Here is a 20,092-nt window from a genome sequence, read left to right as displayed (position 1 = left end):
TGTAAAATCGAATGATTTTTAAAATAGCAGTTCACGATTATATAAATTGTTTTATAAAAACAATTGGTCTGACAGTAGGTAGAATGAAATTGTATGTGTAAGTAATAATCGAGAGATTAATCGGAGATTAACGGAAAACCAAAAAAAGATGAAAAAATACTTGTTTTATTTTAAATGTTGGAATTTCTGTTACATGCATAATATACGTATGTATAAGGTATCGTAATTTAGCAAAAAAAGTATTTCTCCTTTTGTTAACAGATATTGAAAGTAAACAGACATGAAGCGAGTAATAATATCTGTAATAGGATATAATTTGAAAGGGAGATATTTTACATGAACAAATAAGTGAAATATTTCAAATATTTTTTCGTTCAAAGAAATACATTTTCAAAATTCGTGGAATAGCTTTTCCATTTCACGAGTATCGCAATATAACGAGTTTCGCAATGCAATTACTGAATGCGTGGCCTTATTTGCTGGAAAAAAGCTACATACGTTCTCGCGAAACGTTTATAACATTCTGCAATACCTTTTGTAATTTACATTCATAACAGTTTGTAACAATAATAATAATTGATTAATTTCCACTCATCCTAAACGAAAAAATTTTAACTGAATTGTGTTTATTCGAGTTTATGGACGAATAGATATGTATATATTCAGTGCGTCAATAATTACTAATTCATTTTGCCAATTTGTTGTTATTCGAAGTGTTTGCAAGGTACATATTGATAAATACATTCACATTTATGAAACTTCTATAATCAATTTTTTCTTCGATTTGATTGGTACTTCTAAATTAAGCATCCCGGTCAAAACTTAACAAGATCTGTTTCTTTACGAAAAACATACAGCTTAAAAGACAACGAAAACTACATAATAGGTTTATCGTTACAAAAGAGTGATAACGTTTCAAACTCTATTTCTCTTCCTGCATTGTAACAAATTTTACCACATACTCTTTTTCTGGAATGTCATCGTTTGCCACAACGTAGTCGTTGTAAACACCGTTTGACGGCTTTTCGTCGCCGAATTTGCGGTTTCGTATTGTTTCGGATTCTTCGTGTATCGTTTTTCAATCGGAACGTTCCATCCGCTTTGTACGATCCCTGTTATCGCTACTCTATCGTGTCACATATATATTTCCAATATTACTTCCCTCTTTTATTTACCATGTTTCCTATTTTTTTTCTTGTATCTAGTCCGAGTCGATTAATTCCCTTGAAACAAGAATGCAATTTCTCGAATGAACGAGTTTTTACATAGACTTGCTCATAATCCTCTGTATATATGGCGGAATGTATCAGGCAAAGACGTAAGTTTTATTGAGTCGCGAAACCCAAAGCGCGTTTTCAACGCGCGAAGACCCAAATATGCGTACGGTATACAAAAACATAAACGTTATTGTCGAAAGAAGTGTAAGTACAGATGTGGCAAAGGCACGAGACTTCGTTCCATGGAGATTAAATGAAGCTAATGGAACGGCAATTTCGGTATTTGCAATCTTATAACGCATTTTGCCCGAAGAATAATGGAACGCTCATCGACCGGGAGGGAATTACGTAAACTTTTAGTGGTACAACACGTTGTTTCAATTTTTCGCCCGGTTTCTTCGAAACTCCAAACCACTTCGCCGCTTTATCGTCGAGCTTTTCACTTGTGTTTCCATCATCGACTATAAACACTGCTTTTCAGCAACTTCTGTGAACAATTATGTGTTCGTTATGATCTTAATTTCTGCTCTATTTAACTCGAGCAAAGCATTTTAAATAAAATAAAATGATGTTTGTATATACTCATGTATTTTGTGCTAACAAAATTATATCACGGTGCAAAGAGATTGTGGTATACAATGATAAATATAAAATATGAGTGAGAAAACATCTCTATTTTAATTTTCGTAATTGGATCTTAAATTTCATTGCTTCGTGTTCAAAGAATGATTGCTCCGACCTATGTTCTTCCATTCCCGAACTACAGCAAGAGATTATTTTCTTCTTAAAAGTGCGATGCTTCAGAGAAATAGCTAATATTCGCCTTTGGCCGCATTCTTACCTTCACAAAAAGAAGTAGAAAGAATAGAGAGCTATCTTTGTTCTTAAAAGTTCACTATCTATGTGTTAGAAGTTTCATATTATCAAGAAATTGCAATGCTACAAACTTACGATTTTAAATATTGTAAATAATGTAGGATCATTTGCGAGGCAGAAATACTTTTCGAAGGTAGAGCTTGAGTAAATTATATAAACCTAGTTAGTAGCACGGAGGCGAAGAAGTGACACAATACTGTTCTCATCTCTCTGTGAATAGATATAATTCCTGCTGCTGTTTCGTGTTCGAGTAAGACAAGAAGGTTGCCTGTTCTTGCCGACCAACAATATCAGTTCACTAGAAATTCAAATTAAAACGTTTCTGAATTTGTGCATAAATAAATACAGTGACTACAAAATATATCTACACGTCCCCTTATTTTCCAATGAAAAGCCTTTTTGATCAGATTCTGTATGTATTTCGTTTACATAATATTAAATTATTACAGCCATATGAAAATGTTACTAGACGATATGAAATTATACACTTACATAAATGTATATAATAATAAACTTAGTATAAAAATATTAAACTAAAAATTAAACGATAATGAAACGACGATTAAACGAAAATGAAAAGTAAGCTAATAAATTGATAATAATAAAACAATTGATAAAACAAGCGAAAAACTAAATTTTATCCCGCTATCGATATTTCCCTTCTTAGACATTTAAATATTGCATCTCGGACGCTTCGTCTTATCGTGTTTCTGCTCATTTATTTTCTGCATTCCGAATGTCTCAGTTCCAAAATTCAATTCCATCATTTGCATCTTCCATAACGTAACATTGTGACAATAAGATCAACGATATCTTACGCTTTCATAAATTGTTAGCGTGCATCCTCCCGGGTTGACAGATAAAAGCAGCGGGAAATCGATGTTCGAACGAAGAATCGTCGCGTTATTGCATTCAGCCTGCGTCTACCCTCGACAGATCTCGTTATTTTTCGTATAGTACAGTTTCAATTGCATTTATCCACGGTGAAGCGCCGCAAGCAACGCTCCCGTTTCTATTCTGCGCTCGGAACCGTCTTCCTTCCGCTGTGTTTCACGTAGACCGCGTAATTTCTTCGCACAGCTGCGCATCACGGTGCCTAAACGAATAATCGACGAGACAACATGACAATCGAGAGACGAATTTCAATGATGTAAGAGAAGGGTCGAGTTGAGAACGCAGGTGATCGGTCCAGTCAGTGATAAGTTCTAAAGAAATCAGTGTTTAATCCCTTTAGATCGAATTTATCGAAGTACAAAAAAAATGACCAGTTTTTATTTCTCCGAGAAAGAAAGAAACAATCGATGGCCTGAAATTAATTCTGCTACGAAGAAGGATTATTTCAATTCGAATCTTTTCGTATTTCGTTCGAATTTCAAATATTCTTCGATGTTAAGAAAATATAACCGAGTCGAAAGTAACCGAAAAAACGTGACATGGTAAAATACAACTATTCGTTATAGATTTTATACACTCTGAATATTTATTTGCAACAGTGCTTATTGTATGTTTTAAAATCGTGTTTCAATTAAAGAAAAATTAAACTAGCACAAATTACGTACGGTCTACCTACGCCTTTTCAGAATTACGTTATTACGAAATTTTAATTATACGATATAACGTTTAAATATGTTACGGTTAGCCGTCATTAACATAATTTGAATCCAGTAAATCTGGTAACTAGATGGATATGATATTCGTTAATTAATCCTCAAATTGCACATATTAAATATTATATAATATTCGTAATTCATCGTTCAGAAATATAAAATTTATGGGACCATGTAATATGGCGTTGTACGAATAGAAATGGAAGGAAAGAACCATAGATCGGATAAATATGTATTATCTGGTTTGACGTACAAACGGTATCCCTTTCCATCGTAATTCTATCATCTCGACCTCATTTCGCTCGCGTCTACTTGCTTTTTCAGCTATTCGCCTTCAAAACGTAATTAACCGTCACGGATATTCGATATGAAAAGCAAAACTTATATTCCGATTTGAGACAATAATGGTAAGTGTATAAATAACCAAGTAAATTAATACCAAATGCAAAATACATCGCAAACACGAAAGAAACACAAAATATCTTACGTACTGCGATTTTAATAATGATCTCCGATGTCAAAGGATCCCCTATGTGTTACAGTAGAACCTTGATTATCCAAACTAATCATGAATCACGGTGTACGGGTAATCGAATAACTTTGGTTTCACACAAGAGCTGATTATAGGTCTACCTGAAACTATTTTATCAATATTAATATTAAACAGAAACAAGAATTTTCCTTCTTATTTTCTTGCAAAGAACTATTTCTACCTCTTCTCCCATCTTCTTTTCTTTCTTACAGATTTTACAGATACAAATTTTCGAGATTCGATAAACGGAATGACAAAATCAGGCATTTGTACGTGTTCACGCTTCGAGTAAAAATGGTGTCTTTATTAAACCGCTTCTTCTAACACCAGAAACAAATCTTCGCCGCAGATCAGCTTTAACGAGCAACAAAGTACAGGCTCACAATGCTTTGCCTCTTGGCAATTGTAATCCCACATTGTTCTTCTACTGTTGTAGCCGCTTTCCGTGATTGCATCGGGAATCAACACATCGTTTGAACCGCGTCTTTCGCCTAGGTCAGTTTCGTTTGATTTTTATACAGGGTTCATACAAGGATTTCCGTAGAGCACGAGTTCAGTTCGATTTCCGATTATGTACACACTGTGTATATTAAAATTTTCAATCTTCGTCCGATCATATCAATATTTGCAAGTACGAATGAAATCCGAATACGAGAAAACCACGTGAGAAGCGATTTCGTTTAAAAATATTAATTCCAAGCTGTGTCGTAGTATCCAGGATTATTATACAATTCATATGCTGTTTAGATATTGTATTCAAGTGCACAATACAATTTCTTTTCGTTTTTTATCATTGAACACAAACTAGACCTTTGTCTCAATTGTGTTATTATTTTTTTTTTCGTTTTAGAAAATCATTATCATCTAAAGTAAAAAATGTCAAAGTTAAATATTTCTAGATCGACGGTCAGTTATTTCAGCACGAAGCATTTGTGTTTTAAAGTAGAATTAGTTGTCAAGAGAAATTTAATTCTAGCAAAGGTACTTGTTTTGAAGGCGCTTTGTGAAGAAGGTCCAAAAGTTTCGAGAAAATCTGGAGCTCAGCGAAACTTTTCTCGGTGTTTGAGCAACACTGTTCGTCAATGTTGGAAGCAGCTCGAAATTAGGTTCGTTCAAATTCTACTGTCATTTCTTCTACTGTCATTTGTCCTACGATTTATGCTTCGTTAATCTGGCTTTCTTACAGATGTACATATCTTTAGCCAAAGATACAGGAAAGATGACAAATGAGAAATAAAAGAAAACAAATAAAAAATTCGATGTTAATAAACTTAAATTTTCCTCTAAATAATTTGAATCATAATATATATTTTTCTAAACGTTTATCATATGCCTTTTCACCAGAGTTAAAAGATGTAGGTAATGTTTAATGTTAAATCTGATGTTGATGACGCTATAATTAATTCAGCAAGATAACGCCGTATGTATTTATATATCAGATCACCCATTAACGTAATATACAGTGTTACAAGACTTTAAAAGTAGGAGAGAAGATCTAAAAGTTTACGAAGAACATCGCTATAAGAAGATTTAATAACGTTAATAAAACAATGATTTCGGTTCTTAAAACTTAAACAGATTCCAACCTCGGGTCTTTGCGAAAAGTTAAGGAGAATTAATAGTTCAAGACAGATTATCCAACTAAAGTTTGGTCATTGAAATTTTCGTTTCTAAACATAACTTAATATAGTCCATAGATTACTTATAAAATGCATAAATCTATACGGTCTTTAGTTTCTAATATAACAAGGAGAATGAATATGTTATGTCGCGTTACAAAAGAAATTTCGAGAAGTTTTGTATAACGCGCATAATATATTCATGGAACTTTTTATGGTATGTGTTCACGTACTTGAATCGGTGCAATTTATCAAAATGAATTGCAACCCATACGCGAACAATCTTAACTATATGTTACCTCAATGTAAAAGAGAAACTCGTTATTGTCACGGTAACCTCGAGAAAGTGTTCAAGTATAGCAGCATGGCAGAGATACAACGAATAAATCCAATACTCGTGTCGACTAAAATTACTCGACCGTATTGATAAGAGATGAAATTGGCTGTTTTCCGCGTGACAACCTTCGTTCTAATGTCGTTTCACGGCGAACGTGAATGCGTTTTCGGCGCGATTTCGTAAGTGCACGCGCGTGGAAAACTTGATTCCCGCCAATTTGACTAAGTAACGAAGTTTCAAGCCACTGGCCGTTCAATTCGTCAAAATGGAATGGAACTCGACCAATTTAAGCGTCGTCCCCGGGCTTCACCAAGTGTGTTTCTGTCTCCGTGTCAGTCATCGGCAGGGAAACAATTAATTTCGCGTTACCTGTCAGACTCTGTTTCTAGGATTCACGATAACGTCCCTTGACGTATTTTTCAATGCGACCTGAATTCAAGCATTGCGTTGAAAAATTCAATCCCGTCGGCGATGCTTCGCATTCGCGCCAAGTTGAAACAGACTCGCAGCTGCTGCTATGGATTTTGCATTTCGTCGCACGTACGGCGTATATAGAGTGCAGAATGTAATTTTCATGTTGTCTTCGTTTTAACGCGATGTTACAATAATTAGATGCTTTCAGTTATGCACCGGCACATGAAAGTATTCGAATACTTGTGAAAATTTTTTCTGAATATACTATATGTATCATACAAAACTTATTATGAAAGATTATGGTATTATCTTCATTACGAGCAACGTAAAAAGATATTTAGTACAGGTTTCAGTAATGAACGCCTGCATTCAGTTATATCGCGTTTAACTGTACGCGTTGTGTTCAAAAATATGTAGGAATTTTATTGTGCTTATTTTGAATCTAAAAATGTACATTTGGGAAATTGGATGCGAAACTTAATTAGAAAAACGTTTGTACGGATTATATTTTCGACAAATTACGTTGTTCGTAAAATTTCATGGAAGACAGTAAACCATGCAATTCTCAGAGATGCAAAATTCTTTAGAATAATAACAACTATACCCTTAAATTATACAGATTATATTCATAACGTAATTAAATCTGCGTAGAATTGAATTTGCTACAAAATGGAAAACTCGTTGCTGCAAGATTGAGGAAACCTTGGATGTTGATTAAAAATTTAAAATATTGTGATTTCGTTACGTTATAAAAAAAGCAATTCACTTTGCTACACGGTATTCGTTACGTGGTGCACGATATCCAGATTTGTATGCAGTATAAAAATCGTATGGCTCACAGTTTTCAACGCATTAATAAGCTTGAGGCTAAGAAAGAAGTGCAAAAAGCCCTGATGCATATTCAAAACGAGAAGGTAGAAGAGGTATATAAAGAGCGGGGCGTCCGAGTGTATCGTATAATACCTTTAAAGCTCGCTGAAAATCTTGACGAAACTTTGTCCGGAGCTTTCAACGTGTTGTCGCGTACCAATGAAAAGCAGAAAAAGGAAAGAAACAAAGAGAAGTGTGGAAAAATTTCGAGAAATCTTATCGACCATAAATACCGATTCGTAATTAAACGTGTGTTCTTCATGAGTAGTTTGAGCGACCTTTCGCTTTTATTCCAGAAAATGCTCTATCGATTTTGGCCCCGATTGGAGCACCGCTATCTAGACATTGTGTACCCGGAAGATCTTTACTTCTGCCAAATTCTGTTCAACATATTACACTCAGCGTAACATGGGACGCATCAGCTAATCGCGCCAGAATTCCCATGAAATACTGAAACTCGTTTCTCACTTTCGTTGATTACACACACCCGTTCAATTCTATCGTGTCCAATTTTCTAACCAACGAATTCACGTAACTTTGGAAAATTACTGGCCCTCGAGGGAGAGAGAGAAAGAGAGAGAAAGAGAGAGAGAAAGCGCGCGCAATTTCCAATCGGATTATTCGCGCAAGTGTGTATACGGCGAATTATTACATTATTTAGCCGATCGATGTCTCGGATTAAGCCCACCGTCTAAATCCTCATCGATCGAATCTTATCTGTGTGCCCAACCATGTGAATTAATTACGATCACGATCACGTTTGATTTCAAGACATTCATAACACGACTCAGCAACCATGGAAATTCTAATAATTCTTTTTAATAGATCTCCGTATGCGTGGCGACTGTACGGACATAGGTGCGCGCCTAACGCATCGATAGGAGAACGGCTGTCATCAATCATATGCGAAAACGGTTACGAATGGTATCGAAAAACTGTCACGTCCCTCGAGAAGGTGTAAAAGGTGTCGTCGAGTGTGGAGTATAATAAATTCGATAACTGTTCGATATATTAGGTTGACAGACAGGCAGAAATAGGTTGCCTATAAGAGAACAAAGATCGACTAATAAAATTTGGTAAATAAATGTTCGGTGTTATGCTGATCATAGGGCTTCTTATTAGCATGGGAAAAAATGGTATTTTAACTTCACGAAAACACTGACGAATCACGCATTTAATTGTAATATGTATATTACTAATAATTTGAATAGATAGTCCAAATAAAAATCTGTATAATGATCGATACTTTCAATTACTCGATGAAAATCTTCCTTTTCTCGATTGTTGTGAACATATTATCGAAAATACGCTCGGGATCTTTCCATAGTTCTCTGCGGACTAAAAATTCTATGTCGCGAGACCGGAGCTATTGTTTGATCAGGAAGAAGTTTGACTGGGAATTCGATTGGAGCACGCCGCTCTTAGCTGGTCGAGCTTTTCGGAACCGAAGTAGCAGGAAATAAAATTCGCGTCCATTTGCCTACTTCTTCAAATGTTTACTTTCCTTTTTAAGAGTTCCGCCAGTGATAAAGAAATTTAATCAACTCGACATTGGCGAACGCTTCTACGTCCTATCTTTTAAATCGAGAAACTTTTCATGAAACGCGGCCGTACTGACGCCAAACAGAAGTAACGGATTCCGGACGACAATGGAGATTATGTTATCGATCGAGACGAGTGTTTCTTCCACTCGCCTCCTGCTCCCTGTCACCGTTTCAGACTAAAAACTCGCATTTCCATGTAAGATCTCGACGAAGTCGGTGCACAAAGAGACGTTCGATCTGCTTTTACAAGATGTCAAACGCGTTTGCACGTAGCCACTTGCAGCCCTTTCTTCGGCATGATACATCTTTCTGAAGTTGGTAGCTTGTTGACTGAAATCTCTCCATTCGCAATTCTGGGAACTTTGCCATAAAGTGCTCGTTAGCCAACACCGCCATTTTAAAACGGTGAGCGGTTCCAATTTCATAAGAATTAAGCGCTACTGTTCTCGAAGTTGTCCCTATTCTTTGCTTGATATATTTCGATAATAAATATCATTAAGGATTCCAGTACCAGCAATAACTGTTAAATTTCATTTTCTGCCGAAACTGTTTCAGATATACGATCTTCGCCATTTTTTTTTTTTTTTTTTTGTCGCTCGTGATTTATACATGTCGAGACCTTACGGTACTTTCCAGTACAAGTAACCGGCATATGGGATTTACGAACCAGTGCTATCGGATTAAAAATTTATTCTGTGTCCTGAAAAATATATCCTATGTAAAAACTATTCCGGTGTATATAAAAATCCATGAAGCAGTAGAAACGTCTCTGTATAGTTTTGCATTGACGTACGTAAACTTTTAAAATAAAGAAAAAGACTGTAATAGCTCCTAAAATTTTGTAATATTACCGTCAAGAAAATCTCATGATACTTTATATATATAAGATGTAAAAATCATATAATCTCGAACAGAGGGATCGACTCCATTACAGAATCCTCGCATGCAAAAACTTAATTTAGACTCTTAATCTAATGAGAGTATGTACTAGTAGCTGACATCTTAGCTATTATCTTAGTCCAGAAGCTGCTCCTCCGGTAGCAAGAAACTCATTGATATTACTATAATTATCCTCCCAACAAACATTATGCTACTATTATCACCATAATCGAGAGCAATTACATAAACGATTCACTGAGAATTTATCATCAATTGGCAAAAAGCAAATATGTTTTACAGGGATATTATCCACCTATTTTTTTTTTTTTTTTTTATTGACAAACTGCACTCCCATTTGACAATCCCACATCTGGGCACAAATAATTTATACATATTATTCCCATCAAGGGATCGACACGGATAAAAAGGGATCGTAAATAACGAGGGAAGTTAGAAAGCATTCGACTGTAACCTTAATCGTAAATAGAAGTTAGTTTACGAGGTAACGGGTTGTCGAGGCACGCGTTCACATCCAAATTAGGGGGAGAATTCTTGTCGGTGGGCAAAGAGGAATAATGCAAATCGTAATTCAATGTGATTCAACGTCGAGAACCGGTCAGAGAGCGATTTTGCGTTCAACCCTGGCAACGAAGGTCGCGTAGGCATAGTAATGCCCTACATAACTGCTTCGAGAGTAGAAATTCTCGCTCTTTCCCTCTCTGTTTCCCCCGTTCCCTTCGGAGCATAGTTAACCGTGGCGGAATACCAAGTGGAACGATAAATTCTGGCGCAAAGTGCTCGTCATAATTTACGATTAAAAGCTGGATCGGTTCGCGAGCGACCTCTATCAAATTATCTCAAGTGATTATTAATTCCTTCGTAACCTACGCGTGCGTCGTAAAAGAAAACTTTATATTTCGGGAAGTTATAGTGTAGGTGAAAAAAAGTCGCGAAGAAAGTAGGAAAAAAGGTAATCGTTCAGTCGTAATCGTTCCTGACAGTAAGATCGTTTTATGGGTTCACTAGAAGGATAGAAGCATGGTCGCATTTCTTATGGTCCCCAGTGACAGATGTGGTTTATGCGAAGTTCTCGAAAAATTCGTCACGCGAAACGTTCTTACTGCAGCGACTATATTGGTTTCTTCCAATTACTAAAAATATAAGTTACTGAAACAGGTTACGAGAAATCGACACGTTGTTAAGCTTATTAAGTTAATTGAAGGTTTTGTCGGAGATTAAGGCTCGCTGGATATCTTTAGAACATTTGAGGACATCTTGGATATAAAAGTAAAGTGTCTGCTTGATGTTTCGATACCGTTAATTCGACGCGTTTCAATAAAAGATTGAAAATTAACTAACTTATATTTAAGTAACATTTAATTTAGATCTACCTAAAATTTATACTTTTATTCCAAACATAGCAATTTTTACGTACGAAATGAAGTTCGAGACCCTTGAAATTCCTTTTCGAAATATAAATAATTACATCTCGGGAATCCGATTTCCAGTGCGCGCTGTTTAAATGTCAGACAGCTGAGTACGCAATGACACTCACACGTCTGTAGAAAATACACGTAGGTTCAGATAGTATTTACCAAGTAAGTACAGGAAGTATTCTAATATGTCTCTGAATTCAAATATTGACATTTTATATGAAATTGAAAGATAAGAAGCTTCTAACCTACCTTTACATTACGTCGATATATTTCTTCTTACCGCTAATATCATGTGGTAAATATTTAATTGAAAGCTCTTTTTCCAATAATTTTTATCTTCAGTAAAAATCACCACCATTATATGTAAAAGATGTTCTCATCAAATTTATATTCAATGTATAAATAGAAAATCACTCATTGAAAATATAAATAAATACGATATAAAATCTACTTTGACAGTTATGAAAAACATACAAGTTATAACATTCTGCACAAAGCACTTGAAACTCAGCTGTAAATCACAAAGAGCGTATCGTAAAATTTGTTGAAAGTAGAAGTAACTTTTTATCCTGATACGAGCCATTAAATCTACTAACGCCGGACTGTACATCATACATAAAGTGTCAGCCAAGAGAGCAAACACTCGAAACGGAACAAAAGTTTCCGAAGCATCCTAGGATAAGTGTTGCAATTTCTGTAATCGCTATAATTCTCACCGACAATTTCCCAACAGAATCGTCAGTATGTGTGCGTAAATTCTGTACACAGCACACGTCGTATTCGACGAAAGATATCTTCTTCCACGGCTATACATCTCTACTTTCGCTTTTATTGCAGAACGAGGTGGTTGCCGTGGCTCTGAGAGTTCTCTTAAGCAAAGAGGAGGAATCGTATCCAACCACGAGGTATCTGTAAGTATTTCATTTTGCAAATATATCCCCTCGAAGATCGTTCGAAGCAAACTTACGTCGGCAAATATCACCTAAAATAGAGGACAAATGGGAAAGGTTGGTCGAAGCTTTTAATGAAATTTTCCTGTCGCCGAGCAAAACGAAGCGTGAAAGAGAGAATCGATATGTATTTAGAAATTCTCACTTCATGAGTTCATCATCGGAGGAATAAATTCGCGATAAATGTTAAAACCATATTCCACGAAGTACAATACGTGTCATGAGCTGAATTTGCCATCGATTTCCAAATTCATTCAAAATCGTCGCGTCGGGCTAATCGCAAATATTATTGAATCATTGAACTGCAAACACAAAAGTTTTTAAATATTTCTATAAATGGAAATTTATAATAGACACTACTTAAGTTAATTAAACAATTCTTGGAAAAGAACCGCTTCCAGGTATACGTTAACACATCAAGCTGCGAAATTTAATAACTTATGTATCAAATCAAATACACAAATTATATACGGCATTCCCAGCTAAATATTTGTACGCAATTTTCCACGAGAATATATTTCCTCTTTAATTTGCGTTTTATTTTCGATGTTGAAAAGGATAAAAGGATAACTTTTTTACATATCGACATATAAAACTCATTCAAAAACTTTGATCAACCGTTTTCATACAGTCTATCCGTATTATACTATATTTCATCCCTCTTCAAAACCATGCGAATACTAATAAATATTTCTATGGAGAGTTTTCCCCCATTCTTTATTTCGACGATCGACACAGTGAATTACGAACTCGTTCGATTAACGAGATTACCAATAAAAATAAGAGCTATCGTTCTATGAACCGCTCTGATCCGTGCTAACTAAATTTCATCGAAACCGAATGGTACGTCGCGTCGCTGAATGCTCGTAACTGTTTTGTTTACGTGCGCGATTTCACGTTACGAATCACGTTTTTCGAAAAGCGAGTGCCAAAGAAACGCGTTCCGGAATCAATCCGTCGTTAAAGATGCGCGGCGAGAGTTTCTAATTGAAGTTCCTACCTCTCTTAACCGCAAGCTGTTTTGCTCGATATTTCAGCGAGAAGCTGTTCCGCAATGTCGACGCCGAGGAGAACTATAACTTACTGGAGGACATTTACGAGACGCTAAGTTATCACTACGGTAAGATGTTATTGCTAACAGGATGTGTATGTGTATTTGCGCGTATTCAGAATGGTGTGCATGTTTACTTTAACAATTTGCTTCAAGGTACAAAGGAATGAAGAACAGAAATTCAAAGAATTATCTGTGAACGTAATAATACATTATTACAACTTTCTTTTTTGACTTTAAATTTTTATACAGTTTCGATTATCCGAATTAAAATCATGGTACATACTGTTCAAATACTCGAAAATTTCAATGATCGATTCTTTGGATAATCGAGATTCTACTGTACTCGTAAAACAGAACCAAATATCGTTTTTGTCGTCCTTAGTTTACTTTCTAAAAAATTCTAAAGAGCTATCTAATGTCAACTCGAACTATAGTTCTAGCTATGTCAACGCGATGATGTTGCATTTTTAGTAATAAAATTTTACAAATGCGGGAATTGTGCTCATTTGTTAACGAACAATTCGTCATACATTAACCGTTCCATGGAATCCCTGCAAAATTTCAAGTTTCTGTTTGCGAGAGGATGATGAAAGCAATACGTTTTACTTAACAAACATGCATAAAATTATAGCATTTGTGCGCATCTGACAAGCGACCATTAATCTTTTTATTCCTGTGATTTTCGAATTTCACATTTTATATATCCCGTATTTTAGCAAAATTTCGGATCAATAATTGCACCTTGTTTAATATTCTTTTCGCATTTCGACCTTATTAATGACTAATATCAATAGCTAGTAAATTGTGCAGCATAGTTTGCAACATTTTGGACGTAACTAGAAATCGTAGTAATATCAATTGAAACGATATTAATTATATTAAAATCCATTATAATTTTGTTTTACAGTACGCTGCATTTTGTGATTGCCGTAATGTAATGACTACTGCAATTACTGAAAACACTGAAATGGACGTTTAAAAGAATATTACGATTAATATTAACGATAAATTGGTATAAATTTTTACGATTAAAACTCGCACAAACAAAACAATATAGACACTGTGTTATCATAACATGCAATACTCCATTCGTTGAAATTTCCAAGAAAAGGTTATAGTTTGTTCATCGATCGATTTAAATTCTGTATTTTTTAAAGATGTTCAATTATTTTTATTCGTCGTATAAAACTTTGCAAATCTAACAGGTACTCACTACATAAAAAACATTCTATCCCTATTTCTATTATTATTTTATTATTCTTTGGTAACTTAACTTATAATTTAAAAGCACTATCTATCTAGTATTCTATCTTTCTAGTCATACGAGGCATCCTCGCGCGACAGAATAAGAACGAGTCTATGATTATTGTATTGATGAGTATTGGCGTTTTGTCGTTTTCCGAAGCCGTACCCGACAAATCTTCCCTCGAATCTCTAGAGACGAAAAGTTATGCCATACTTCGCAGGTTTCGTGTACCACGTACGAAGGTAGCAAGATACTGTCCATTTATGGATTGCTCGTGCTGTTGATCGTATTTTTCATGGCGAAAGCTTAGGTTACATATTGCATCGGTTGCACGAATAGATGAATATACTTAAGTAACATAGGTTTCAGAATCACAGTGGTGTAAGTCAATTCATTGTAATTCTTCGTAAAATAATGTACTACAATTTTTATTATACAATATTCTATATATTTTTCAAAGTCATGTATGAAACGTAATAAAGAATAAAGTTATAACATAATTGGTTATAAAATTGAAGGGAAGATACGTTTAAGAGTTGAAATATGTAGTCCAGCGAATAATGTAAAACGTTACGAAAACCTTAGCATCACATCGAATATATCGTTTCGAGACATTCGTAGGTATTACCTTTTATCTCCTCTCGAAAACTTCGCTATTGCTTGTCTTCGACAAGGAAACGAATCTGTTTGTTATCTCCGTGAACGTGTTGAGACATCGAGCAAAAGAAATCCACGCAACCGTGTCTTTGTTGTCATTCCATGTTGCAAACAAGACTGGTACGGATATCAATTTCGCGAGAATTTCTTCAAAGAAGACACTTTATAGCGTCGAATTACGGGCAGACGAGCACGGGTCGTAAAATAAAATCGATGCCCTCTATAAACGCGTTTCACGATCGCATCCATGGGGACATTTTCATTTTTTTGACGGTTACGATAAATGGACGGCAATTTGCGTGCTCTATGCAGTTTACTTGGCGCCGGACGTCGAACAATTCTTTTTCGAGATGGTACTCGGTCGAATGCCGTCGTTCGACGCTGTGGCGACTTTTTAATGGAAGAAGAAAGATAAAAAGAACAAAAATGAAAAGGATTGTGAGTGAAGAGAGGAAAGAGAAAATAGAAAAGAAGAAGAAAAAGAAAAATTGGAGTCCGATGAATGGAGAACGTCGGGCGTATCTATTCATACAGAGAATCCGGGACTAATTTCGTTGAGCTTTTCTATTCCCCGCGATTCTCTTTTAAACGTCTTCGGCCGTTTTCCTCTCTCACACGGCCGTTGATAACGCGTCACTCGTTAATACAGGCTTGACCGAGTTTTTAATTGAATGACCGCGGAATGGCGCGAAAACCAATCGATATGTAGCCCGGCGGATATAAAATATTCAAAGGCGTTCCATCTTGGTAACAGGGGCACAATTTGTAATCCCCTTTTATCCGATCCGCTCGTTTTCGCGCGTCTTCATCAGAGAATCGATGCGTCACTTTGAAATACAGTCTCTCCTCCGTGAAAATTAAACACGACGCGGTTTCTGGTTTTGTCGAACGTCGACGTGACGCGTATCGTACAGAGACAGGAAACGATATTGAAAACGATAATCTCACAGATGATGACGCAAATAGCGAAGAGATGTATTGGCAGAAATTTTTCACTAATGATGTGAACAAATGTAGATTATGATAAAAATCACGAAATTAGATTTATTATAAATCGTGCGGATTATTTATGTTTAAATGATGTATACGAAATAGTGCGCGTAAAATTTCGGAGATAAATTAAAAAATTTGCCCGAAGTTGTAAATTCAATGCAACAGTAATTTGTAATTTGATGCAGCTTTCAATTTTCCAACCACGCTTATAATCAAAATCTAAATATTTTTTCCTCAATAATAACTCGCATTTTTTCCTACTTCGAACTTTATTCTATCAAAAAGTATTCACGATCACGTTCAGGCCTCACGAATAGCGTGATCGAAGTCGCTTCTTAACGCAATCCCCGAGGAACGTACGTAAATATCACATGTTTGCAGAGCGGTAAAGTTGAATCGTAGACGAATTAATTCGTTATTCCCTAACTGTGAAGTCGGTAAACAATCATGAACGGTGTGCAAATTTTATAATCTCTATTTAATACACTCCTACAACAAGAACCGGGCAAAATTGATAACTGAACATTACCTACTGTACATAGTATTGAATTATCAGACACATCAGTGAACCACTCAATCCCTGGAAGAACTGGTTGCAATGTTAGACGAAAATCGAAATAAAATTCTTAATGTTTAATGGCTTTACAACCAAAACTCTTATTCAATGGAAAAAAAATTTTTTTTTCGAAATTTGATCATTAATAGTGTATTTATTATTATTAATTATAATGACATAGTGAAAATGATAAAAAGTAAAGTTGATCAGTTTGGTTTCTGCGAGGCTCATTTATGACTGGCAATGTATGTGTGCACATTCTTAAAAATAAAAACACACAACATTAATTACTGAACATCCTACGATATCCGGATTGCGAAAGTCTTAAATTCGTGATTAACGTGTAAGATCTCGATTAATATATCTGCGATGAAACATGCGTTGGCACTGTTACAGCGCATGTAATGGTACTGACATGTATCACTCGTATGCACGCGGTCTTAAACATGTAATACATGCGCACGTGTCGTCGAAAACGGCTCGAATCTTGATTTTCTTGCAATGCGAATTGGAATCGTAGCTACCTAGCCCCGTAATTACCCGTAGAAATGCAAATTCGTGATACGAGCAGAATACCCGAGTAACTATGCCAGTCACGCTCATGACGTTATCTTGATGATACAGTTCTAACAAGATCGCCGTTGCAAGGCGTGCAACAAACGATCCCATATGCGAAGTTTTCACGTCGATGCAATAACGCCGTACGATATGCATGTAATTTCTAATCTGAAAGATTAATTAACCTGATACTTGACCTGAACCAATAATGAACCTGACGAGCGTGGTCCAAGAAAATTGCATTCGTGTCCACTATGATCATGTTTCCGGCGATAGTGCTTATGACGTGGATCACATTTTCCGGAGTCAAGCTTGGTACGTTTAATGGAACATACTTGGATGTGTCGTTTATCTAGTTGGCCCTCTCACGTTCAAGCGGTTAGTAATTTTTTAATTGTGGATAATTCTTATCGTAGATGTTTTTTACATAGATTTTGCTACATCATTTCAAAGATGCGTACCGAGTTCCACTGGCCTCTAAGATATTCCTTCTCGAGATTGAAACTAGTGTATCCTTGGACGAGATGTGGGACGAACGAGCGTTTGGCTGAATATTTTATCAATGAAACACCAAAAGCAAAAGATGAAAGTACGTTTAATAAATCAAGTTCGACCACATTCTTTATTCCCTTCTGAAACTTCTGAATGTTATTAGACTGAAGAACGTGATAAGTTATACTACAAGGATTATGAAATATACACGTAAAAGAAGGATCTTGATAAATGGGTAAATTTATTGAATAAATGTATGTACATAAAATTTATACGTCGTATATAAAGTAGGAAAGATTTACCTTATAAGGATGGAATTCTTTAGTACGTACATGTGTATATATTTAAAGCATACATATATGGTCGAATTTCCAGGAAGTATAGGTTATACATAACAGATTTTTGGTCAAAGTGCATATTGTCATTCGTCTAACACGTGGTAAATCTAAACCAACCCATAATAGAACGCATATATGGTTACTCTGAAGTGACCTGACACATATGTGACCCAATAAAGACAATATGGACCACACTGGACTCAACAGAGACGATATTGGGAACGTGGGTTCCGTTAGAGACGTTATTGAACACATAGGGCCCAACGAGGATGTTACTAGATACATTGACTTGATACAGAGGATACCAAAAATGTAAGCTAATAATACCTATAGTATACATATACAAATTATACAGGGCGGGTTGAAAATTATAGTACAACCAACCATAATACAACAGAAAATTTTTCATATGACGGCTCGTTTCTGAGAAAACCGAGTCTGAAAATTGGATTGTCAGAAATGATTGTTTAATTATTATTGCGAAACTGAAAATTCCAAAGGATTCAAAAAGTCCACGTATCGAGGAACACAAAAACCAAAAGATTATTAATTCAAAAACACAAAAATCCAAAAGTTCAAAGTGTACAAAACCCCAAGGATCTAAAAGAGCAAGAGATCACTACTTCAGGAACCCAAAAGTTCAAGAGTTTAAGGTTCCCAAAATCCAAGAATCCAAGAACCCAGAAAGTAAGGAGACCAAAAATTCGAAGATTTAGACGCTCATAAATCGAAAAGCCCAGAAGATTGGAGGGAAATCCAGACGCAGAGAATCTGGAAAGGTCTGGGAATCCTAGGGATTTGACTTACGTTGTTTTCTTCTATGAGATTTTGGTATTCAGTTGTTTGTGTCGTATTACATTGTATGCATGTATGTTCTCAGTAATTGCGTGTATGTTATGTCACGAGAAATAGATATTATTTTAATACGTTATCGTATTGATTAGACATGTAGCCGCGTTTACTAAAACTTGTATCACTTATACGATGTTCACTGATTTCGAATTTATATATGCTTTGCAGACATCTACAGAAAATTTTTCGTATTATTTAAAATGTTTATGAAGTTTCAATCCTCGTAAAAAGCAGGTTCACTGTCCATACTAAAACATTGTTGCTATTCTGTTCTTTAAAACTTGGTGTGAAATAACTACTTTCAGTTCAAATTAACTTTATTATTCTCTTCATCACAAGCAATAACAAATTGTATTATATGTTCGTTTATAAACACAGTTTACGAGTTTATTGCATTTATAAATATTCGTAAAACGCGTGAAAAGACTGTAAATATTTTTTTCATGACAGTACGTCATATCATATGCGCGTATGTCATTAATATTCAACGATCTATGAAAGCGCTAATTCAGGGGGTAGAACAGCCAATTTAAAAACGAGCCGACATTGTTCGGGCACTTGTTGGGGCACTTACAGAGTAGTTACTGCAATTATCTTCACCCAGTTAACCGTGATAAATATTTGTTGCATTCGATGATGATTATAAGTTGCGCACACAGAACTTTTAAAGGTGTAACTGTATGTATACGGATCGTTAACCGCTGCGTTGCTACGATCTAACTTACCATTCATATGTAAACTTATTACATAGATCCATAATGGAAATCAGGGTTGTAATGGAGTGGCCCAATTCTTGCTTTTTGTCCTGCTTAATGAAAGTATCGACCATACAGGTGTATGGAAGAAGCCTCGTTTCGATGCCTTTGCATTGAAAATGTGCTATTTAAAGGAATAGTCCTCGATATTTCAAAGCTATGAATGTAGATAGACAACATGTACAATGTATATTTTTGGAACATACTCAACCTGCTCAACATGCTCTTATTTATAGCAAATATTTAGCCTGTGGCTCGATACAGTAGAATTCCATAATTGCCTATTATTATCCTAAAACAGAAAATCAAA

General features: G+C 35.5%; 1 protein-coding gene across 1 annotated transcript in view; it reads left to right on the top strand.

The window, feature by feature from the left end:
- Positions 1 to 20,092, top strand: part of LOC117213625 (head-specific guanylate cyclase) — a 48,274-nt gene that overhangs the window by 16,769 nt on the left and 11,413 nt on the right. The window contains exons 2-3 of the mRNA XM_033459122.1: positions 12,169 to 12,242; positions 13,319 to 13,401. Of these exons, the coding sequence (XP_033315013.1) occupies positions 12,169 to 12,242; positions 13,319 to 13,401 (157 nt within the window). The remainder of the gene's footprint in view (positions 1 to 12,168; positions 12,243 to 13,318; positions 13,402 to 20,092) is intronic.

The sequence above is a fragment of the Bombus bifarius genome, unplaced genomic scaffold (genome assembly GCF_011952205.1).
Source record: "Bombus bifarius isolate JDL3187 unplaced genomic scaffold, Bbif_JDL3187 scf7180000009125, whole genome shotgun sequence".
Taxonomy (NCBI): domain Eukaryota; kingdom Metazoa; phylum Arthropoda; class Insecta; order Hymenoptera; family Apidae; genus Bombus; species Bombus bifarius.
The sequence above is the reverse complement of the archived record's forward strand: the minus strand, read 5'-3'. Positions and strand labels throughout refer to the sequence as shown.